The sequence below is a fragment of the Acipenser ruthenus genome, chromosome 1 (assembly GCF_902713425.1).
Source record: "Acipenser ruthenus chromosome 1, fAciRut3.2 maternal haplotype, whole genome shotgun sequence".
NCBI classification, from domain to species: domain Eukaryota; kingdom Metazoa; phylum Chordata; class Actinopteri; order Acipenseriformes; family Acipenseridae; genus Acipenser; species Acipenser ruthenus.
The window spans coordinates 107,288,268-107,297,768 of record NC_081189.1 but is presented as its reverse complement, the minus strand read 5'-3'; the positions used below and the strand labels follow the sequence as shown (position 1 = coordinate 107,297,768).

At 39.9% G+C, this 9,501-nt stretch overlaps 1 protein-coding gene across 2 annotated transcripts in view; it reads right to left on the bottom strand.

Moving 5' to 3' along the window:
• Positions 1-5,082: 5,082 nt before the first annotated feature.
• Positions 5,083-9,501, bottom strand: part of LOC117420927 (ETS-related transcription factor Elf-2-like) — a 49,262-nt gene continuing 44,843 nt past the window's right edge. For both annotated transcript variants that reach the window (XM_034034689.3, XM_034034690.3), the window contains one exon: positions 5,083-5,982. In XM_034034689.3, coding sequence (XP_033890580.3) covers positions 5,394-5,982 — 589 coding nt within the window. In that variant the 3' untranslated portion in view covers positions 5,083-5,393. The remainder of the gene's footprint in view (positions 5,983-9,501) is intronic.

Sequence of the window (9,501 nt, the reverse complement as noted above, 5' to 3'; positions counted from 1 at the left end):
ATGTAACCATTACTGTATGGGTATTTACCTCTTAAAGACCCAAAACCTTCAAGCCTGCTGCAATCATGGATGTAACGACCTTAAAGATTAATGGTTACATTTTCAAGTATACCAAAGCCGTCGCAAGGGCAGTATTGCAGAACGACTGCAATGGTACAAGGCTGAGCCAAGAGGCTGCCTTGTGCATTAATATATGGAACCTCAGTAACAAGTAGCTAGGGATAAAAACATTGAAGGAGAAACTCACCTCCATGCCTGTGTTGTAAGGGTCGACTGAGAAGCCGTCCTTAATGCTAGTTCCAAAACCAGGGTTTTGAGGATCCAGGACATGAAGTCTGTACAACCTAGTAAAGTCATGGGGTGTAGTCCACACCACTGAATTGCAAATTTCCTTGACAGATGCACCCTGGAATAAAGCCCACAAAGTTGAAAAGCCCTTGGTGGAATGGGTAGCAAGCTTTTGTGGAGGGGGCAAGTTGGCCAGCTCATAGGCAGTGCATTAAGCAATACATATTTCAGCTCAGCTGAGTGCATTAAGCACCACGTTTAATCTCCAGCAAAGAACAATGTCCTTCATAGGTGGCCGAAGCCACCAAGCCCCTTTTAAAAATTGCCCTGCCAGGAAGTGAGCTCCTGGGAGATAGTCAGTGTTGACATGGCAAGCCAAAATGGCTGCCAGATAGCCCGTTAACGTGGAGGGGGATTTCCCCTCGACAAAAAGATCCTGCAAAAAATGCAGTGGGACAGGTCATGGGGTCGAACCCACATGGTAGACACCATGTCTGAAAAACATACCATTTGTACCGGTACTGGGAACACGTGGACGGTGCTCTGGCATTCTGCAGGATGTCAATGACCCTATTAGAAAGCCCCAGACAGCTAAAATGCAGCCATCCAGTTGCCAGAGCTGCAAGCTTGATGGGTCAGGATGCCATAAGGTACCCCGTGCCTGACTGAGCAGGTTGCTGCGCTTGGGCTGGTTGCTCAGGAGCTGCATCAGGGTTGAAAACCAAGCTCCTGTGCCAATAAGGGGCTACAAGGAACACCTTGGCCCGATCCTGCCTGATTTTCTCCAGACACAGCAGGAGCACTGGAAGGCATATAACAGTTGCCTCAGCCACTGGTGTGCCAAGGCATCTATTGCCAGCAGGTCCCCTCCTTCTATTATGGAGAACCAGAGGGGAGAGTGGGTTGAGTCCTGGGAGGCAAAGACATCTATCTCTACTCTTCTGAACCTCTCCCAAATGAGGCTCACCACCTCGGGGTCAAACCGGTTTGGTGATTTTAGCACCGGGTCAGTACGGTAGCAAGTCGACACTGTTGTGGTAACCTCGGTCCCAGTATAGTACTGGGTCGTTGACCTCGGTAACGTACGGTACAGGTCCACTGGTTCGCAGTTACTGCAAGTAGCAATGTACAAGGATGCCCACCTGTACGAGCCACTGGCAAAATCAGTCAGTCAGTACTCACATGAGACTGAGGGAAGCCTGCTTGTTAGAATGAACAAACAGCCCTCATAATGGTGATGCAAAAGCTGTCACCAAACCGGCATCAAGATACTGTGGGAGAGATTGCAAGCAGCCACAACCAAAGCAAGTATCTTGGTCCTGCGCAGTGCTGCTGAACCCAGCAGCATCTGTCACTACATGTGTGCTTGCAGCACTGCAGAACGGTCTGTGCTTAATCCCTGTGAAAACAGAAAAACAGAATGAGAAAAAAGAAAATGTTTTCTCAACAAAATACAGTAATAACAATTACTAAAAATATACAAACCATCTCGTAATTTTAGCCAAAGCCAAAACGAGAATAAAATATCTCCAGCTGGAGCTATTGCAGCCTGGAGGGAAAGCACAAAGTCAGCCGACTTATGTTGCTTGACCTCTGGGAAGGAGCTACTCAAGCTGCTGGCTTCACACAGGGCGCAAGGCCACAATGGGACGTAACAAATAACAAGTTGTAGTGCTCAATTATGCGTAATTAGTAAAACTAATACAGCGATTATTTTTAATATCACATATCATTTATGTAAAACACAATAAATGTGAAATATATAGCAGAAAAAGTGACAAGTACTTATCTGAAACAGCTCTCGTGTCAGGTCAGTTCTTGAAAGGAAAAATTGTGTTGAGGTCTGTAACTACAGTATTTTTATCCTAGGGGGCAGGCCATGACTGCATCACAGGCTCATCAAGCAGCTTTGATAGATCTTATTCAGATTTCGGGTGTTTAAGTGGTAAACACCCATATGGTAATGGTTACATTTTGGACTTGAAAGGGAACTTCCTTAACTACATATACAGGACTTCCAAACATTCCAATAATTTACATCTCTGGATATATTGTGAGAGATACACTCTCAAAGTTTAAAAAAAAATATTGTTGTTCTTGTTGCAGAAGCAAAATACTAAATTAGACTTATCTTCATGAAACTATACTTATGGGGAATGGACTAGGGCAGGGATTTTCAACCAGGGGTATGTATAGAGGGTATTTAGAGTCATAGGGGGTACGCATGACAACTCAGAAATAAAAAAAATAATAATAAAATTGAAAGTAAAAGAAAATAATGATCTTGAATTGATTTAGTTAACAGTATTATGTAATATCTCTAAACCACTATGCATACAAATTTCACTTTTGTTTAGCAGCTCAAAGTTTAGTCTGATCATCCACCTGTACGCATGTGTGATTTCAATTAAGTACATACAGATTATCCTGTGTCGTTTCTCAAGTCAAAAAATGGATATATTTCAACTTGCAAAAGAAAATCAAAGGAAGAAAACACAAGAGTCAACAGAAAGTGGAAAGCAACAAAGTTATACTCCCTTTGGTTCATTTTTATTTGGGCTTTAATAGTTCATTGTTATCATTGTTAGTTATAGTTTTATATTAAGGTAAATGTTGTAAACTTTTTAAATGGCACACAATTATGCTGAGATGGGAAGTAAATGGTAACATTTTACTGCAAACTATTTTTGATTATTTATAATAACTTTGCTGAATAGAAAGTAAGTAAGTGTGTTTTCTCAAATACTATCTTAAATCTGTGCATCCAAAGATAAAAAAAGAAATTTAAAAAAATATGGTTTGGTATTCTGTCCTAAACCAGCAGTGTGCCAGTCCCTAACTGGTGTCACAAATTATATATTAAATAAAACCAGAGAAAAAAAATGAATTTCTTAAAACAGATTATTCTGCCTTTTATTGCAACTGTGGTACCATTCAGCTGAGCAAAAATTGTAAAGGTGTACTTGAACTGAAACCTTCAGATAAAAGGGGTACAGTTTAATAAAAAAAAAAAAAAGGTTGAAAACCAATTTTCTAGGGAATGAAATTTAAACTTAAAACTTTTGGGGGGGGCTTGAATTGACATATGTAATCACCTCATATGGCCACTAGGGGCTGCAAACCGACAAAAGCTGGTCTCCCTTTGTGCTTAATGGTTTTTGCCTTGTTTTTTTACTTGGGAGATATGCTGATCTTAACTTTCACATTATGCAGCAGCTTTTAAAAAAAAATTAAAAACATATTTCTAGTTTTGTATTACATCCTTTGTAAGACTTTGCATGACTTTTCTAATAAGAGGCAAGAAACTTGATTTTAAAGCCTTGGTTACCATACCTTTACGTACTTCAGCTTAATACTGCTGATTTGTTTAAAATTATTTTAAAGCTTTCTTTGGATAATGGGGGGTTTACTGTAAATCTGATCTGTCCACACTCTCTGGTACTATATTAGGTTATTAAACTCTGCTTGCCACCCTTTCGGGTACTCCGCAATGGTTTCCCATATCCCATGTTTCAGCATGTCACTGGCTACAATGCATTAGGGAAGCAGCTGGTTTAAAACAGGGTTGAAGAGATGGAGACAATTTCACTCAAGGGGAAATGACCAAATCAGCACAAGACTACCTGAAAATAAGGCATATAAACAAGGCTTTCTTTTATACATAGTACAGAACCTGATAGTGTTTATAGAAATGGGAGTTCTTGAATGGGATTTTGAAAACTGCACATTTGAGCAATAGCGAATGGAAAAGCACAACAGCTAAGATTTATTTATTATTTTGTTACTTACAAACACTTTAACAGAAACATGAAACCTCTGTTCAGTTGCACCCCCCCCCCCCCCAGTTTAACTATAAATTAATAGACAACACTTTTTTTTTTTTTTTTTTTTTTTTTATATTTCATTAAAATCTACTTGAATACACTTTGAAACAAGAGTACAACAAAATAGAATATACTTCAAATATTGAATATACAAACTAGTTCAGTCTGAACACTGGAACTTTTTTTCTCTCGCTCAATATCAACTAAAAAAGGAAAAAAGAAATAAACAGAACATTTAGAACTAGCTGCAAGAATTCATGCTGAGTGACCTTTTAAAGCGGCAGAAACTCTGAAACTGAAATTTCTGTACAGACGACAAGGCAACATGACAGGCAAAAATTGCAGCAAAACACTGCTGAAACTGAAATCCAGACAAGTATATATTATAAACTACAATACAAAATAAGTTTGCCTTATTTCTATAATACTGTGCTTGGTACAAGGTATCAAAAAAAGTACTTACACAAAAAGCTAGTTTGCTTATATATATATATATATATATATATATATATATATATATATATATATATATATATATTTTATTTTTTAGAAATGGAAAATAGACAAATGTAGATTAATCTAAGGCTCCTTGTTTGAATTATTTTTAAACTGGTTTTGAAGACATAGACAAAGTCCCTTCTTGTCACTTCCCTCACACAGAAGCTGCCAATGCAATTTTAACCGCAACATTACTCCCAACATTCTGGATCTGTGAAGCTTTTACATAGCACCAAGACAGTAGGTACTGTGTGCACACAGTGATAGTCAAACTGCAAAATGTTATGCAAAAATCATAATAGACGAGTGTTAAAAAGATTAAATTGTCCGCCCCCCACCCCCCCCCCCAAAAAAAATAATAAGTTTGCTTTCTTTTACTAATATATAATACATTTACCTTAGTGTTTTGAGTCTTTAGTGTCTGGGAAAAACTGTCATGAACTGACTTGGTCCCTTTTCTGATAGATTGTGGTTTCTTTTTTTTTTTTTTCAAATCACTGAATCATATCAGTCACCAATAATAATAATTATTATTATATTATGAAATGCATGTGGTTCAAAATCCCACAAAAAGCATGGGACTGCTGAAGTCTTTTGCTTTCATTTTTTTTTTTCCTTTAGTCTGTTTGACAGCTGTACATTACAAAATTAATTGCCAAAATGTTTTAATGTCAGAACGACCAGTTTCACCCCACCGCCCCTGTATACAACAGCAAGTAGTCTCTAACTGGTGCAACTAATAAAAGTGTATGTTTCATTTGTAATAATCCTCCTCTTCCATTCTCAACCGTCACTTCCTTCTGTTTTTACTGTGACAGGGAACGTGAGAGTTACTGGCTTGGTGCTCATGACATTCTTCACTTCCACTTCATGTTGTCGTTGCTTCACAGTGCTGGGGGCTCCACCCTCTTGCTTGATCTCCGGCCTCTTGATGACGGCATTGATGAACCGTGTGGGGTTGTGGCTGGTGACCTGGTGATGCTGCTGCTGTGTAGGCAAGGCCAGTCTCACGATGGAGGTCCCCTGCGCTAACGATACAGGGGTAAGTGCTCTGACGGCCAATGGGGCCCCCATTATGTTGATGCTGGATGCCCCAGTCATGCCACTCTTAGCCTGCAGCTGGTACTGGGCAAGCTGGGAAGCAGGGATGGTGATGATCTTGGCGAGCTGCACGGTGATCTTGTCACCGTTCTCTGCTGTCGCGGGCATCATGGTGGGTATGGTCTGGATAACCACCTTGGGGGCATTGCCCGTGGTGGGGCTGGTGTTGGTGAGGACAGAAGAGCTGGCAGACTGCACCGCCATGGTCGAGATCTTCTGGCCCAAAGATGTGGTCATCACCACCGGCACCTGCATAGCCACTCGAACCGTTCTGCAGGAAGAGATACAGACTGGATCAAAACTTCCTTTCAGTAAGGAGCAAACAACAAAGACTGATGAATCTGGGAAGATCCCTATCATTTCCAGTATCAACTGCACCAATTAAATACAATGTTGTTTTTGTCATTTAAAACACTGAACTGAAATTAGTTTACTTCTTTATCTGAAAATTATTAAGATATTAACACCTGATGCTGGATATTATAGTTGCTTTATAATAAACATTGATTGCATGTTCTATATTTGCAACATTGTAATTCATTTGACATTCACTCAACTCAAATCATATAATGAATCTATATAACAACATTACAAGCCTAATTCTGATGGCTCAGAAATAAAACGCTGTTTTTTTAAGCTCCCTATTGTTCTGCTGGTGGTCCCATTTAGCACTATGCAACAGCTGCACTGGTCCCAAATAAAGTCATTTTTTTTGTTTTTAAATTAGATTGATATTTTCAATTACTTAAGGTTTTATTTATTTATTTATTTATTTATTTATTTATTTTTCATTGAAATGTGTGACAAGGGAGTTTGGCATGAGGCCACAAAGGCATTGCAGATATTAGTGATCTCTTGGTTCCATGCTGACCATGTAGAAAGTGGTTGGAGTTTCAACTGTTAAAAGGGATCATTTTGAGGTCTGTTGGCTGTTTTATACCTGAAACTAAGGAGCAAAGAGCAGACAGATGCTATCTAAGCACTTGACTTTCCCCAGCTCAAGGACAACACTGTCACCAGATGGATGTTTGATCCTGTTTGTAGACACTGAAAATCTCTAGGAATGTTTATATATTATATATATACAGACGTGCTCAAATTTGTTGGTACCCTTACAGCTCATTGAAATAATGCTTCATTCCTCCTGAAAAGTGATGAAATTAAAAGCTATTTTATCATGTATACTTGCATGCCTTTGGTATGTCATAGAATAAAGCAAAGAAGCTGTGAAAAGAGATTCATTATTGCTTATTCTACAAAGATATTCTAAAATGGCCATCGACACATTTGTTGGTACCCCTTAGAAAAGATAATAAATAATTGGATTATAGTGATATTTCAAACGAATTAGTTTCTTTAATTAGTATCACACATGTCTCCAATCTTGTAATCAGTCATTCAGCCTATTTAAATGGAGAAAAGTAGTCACTCTGGTTTGGTATCACTGTGTGCACCACACTGAACATGGACCAGAGAAAGCAAAGGAGAGAGTTGTCTGAGGAGATCAGAAAGAAAATAATAGACAAGCATGGTAAAGGTAAAGGCTACAAGACCATCTCCAAGCAGCTTGATGTTCCTGTGACAACAGTTGCAAATATTATTAAGAAGTTTAAGGTCCATGGAACTGTAGCCAACCTCCCTGGGCGCGGCCGCAAGAGGAAACTCGACCCCAGATTGAACAGAAGGATAGTGCGAATGGTAGAAAAAGAACCAAGGATAACTGCCAAAAAGATACAAGCTGAACTCCAAGGTGAAGGTACGTCAGTTTCTGATTGCACCATCCGTCGCTTTTTGAGCGAAAGTGGGCTCCATGGAAGAAGACCCAGGAGGACTCCACTTTTGAAAGAAAAACATAAAAAAGCCAGACTGGAATTTGCTAAAATGCACATTGACAGGCCACAATCCTTCTGGGAGAATGTCCTTTGGACAGATGAGTCAAAACTGGAGTTTTTTGGCAAGTCACATCAGCTCTATGTTCACAGACGAAAAAATGAAGCTTTCAAAGAAAAGAACACCATACCTACAGTGAAACATGGAGGAGGCTCGGTTATGTTTTGGGGCTGCTTTGCTGCGCCTGGCACAGGGTGCCTTGAATCTGTGCAGGGCACAATGAAATCTCAAGACTATCAAGGCATTCTGGAGCGAAACGTACTGCCCAGTGTCAGAAAGCTCTGTCTCAGTCGCAGGTCATGGGTCCTCCAACAGGATAATGACCCAAAACACACAGCTAAAAGCACCCAAGAATGGATAAGAACAAAACATTGGACTATTCTGAAGTGGCCTTCTATGAGTCCTGATCTGAATCCTATCGAACATCTATGGAAAGAGCTGAAACTTGCAGTCTGGAGAAGGCACCCATCAAACCTGAGACAGCTGGAGCAGTTTGCTCAGGAAGAGTGGGCCAAACTACCTGTTAACAGGTGCAGAAGTCTCATTGAGAGCTACAGAAAACATTTGATTGCAGTGATTGCCTCTAAAGGTTGTGCAACAAAATATTAGGTTAGCGGTCCCATGATTTTTGTCCATGCCATTTTCATTTGTTGTATTATTTACAATATTATGTTGAATTTTTTGTCAGTTATTTCAGAGAAAATTGTGCATTCTTCGTTTTTTGTGGAGGGGTACCAACAAATTTGAGCACGTTTGTACATATATATATATATATATATATATATATAATCAGTGCCTTGCATAAGTATTCACCCCCCTTGGACTTTTCCACATTTTGTAGTGTTACAATCTGGAATTAAAATGGATTTAATTGGGATTTTTTCCATTTAATTTACACAACATACTTAACACTTTGAAGGTGCAAAATATTTTTTGTGACACAAAAGTTAATTAAACAAAAAAAAAAAAAAAAAAAAAAAGACATTTGTTAGTTGCATAAGTATTCACCCCCGAGTCAATACTTGGTAGAAGCACCTTTGGCAGCAATTACAGCTGTGAGTCTTTTTGGGTAAGTCTCTACCAGCTTTGCACATCTGGATCTTAATTTTTGCCCATTTTTCTTGGCAAAATTGCTCAAGCTCTGTCAAGTTGGATGGGGACCGTTGGTGAACAGCAATTTTCAAGTCTTGCCACAGATTCTCAATCGGATTGAGGTCTGGGCTTTGACTGGGCCATTCTAAGACATTCAGGTTCTTGTTTTTAAACCACTCCAGTGTAGCTTTGGCTGTGTGTTTAGGGTCATTGTCCTGCTGGAAGGTGTACCCCCGCCCCAGTACCAGGTCTCTTGCAGACTGAAACAGGTTTTCCTCTAGAATTTCCCTGTATTTGGCTCCATCCATCTTGCCCTCAATCCTGACCAGTTTCCCAGTCCCTGCCGATGAAAAGCATCCCCATAACATGATGCTGCCACCACCATGCTTCACCGTGGGGATGGTGTTCTCAGGGTGATGAGCAGTGTTGGCTTTGCGCCACACATAGCGTTTTGCGCTAAGGCCAAAAAGTTCAATTTTGGTCTCATCAGACCAGAGAATCTTTTTACATATGTTTGCTGTGTCTCCCACATGCCTTTTGGCAAAATCCAAACGGGATTTTATATGGGTTTTTTTCAGCAATGGCTTTCTTCTCGCCACTCTTCCATAAAGCCAGCTTTGTGGAGCGTCCGGGTTATAGTTGTCCCATGGACGGTTTCTCCCATCTCCGCTGTGGATCTCTCCAGCTCCTTCAGAGTTACCACTGGCCTCTTGGTTGCTTCTCTGACTAATGCCCTCCTTACCTGGTCACTGAGTTTTGGTGGATGGCCCTCTCTAGGCAGAGTCGCGGTTGTGCCATATTCTTTCCA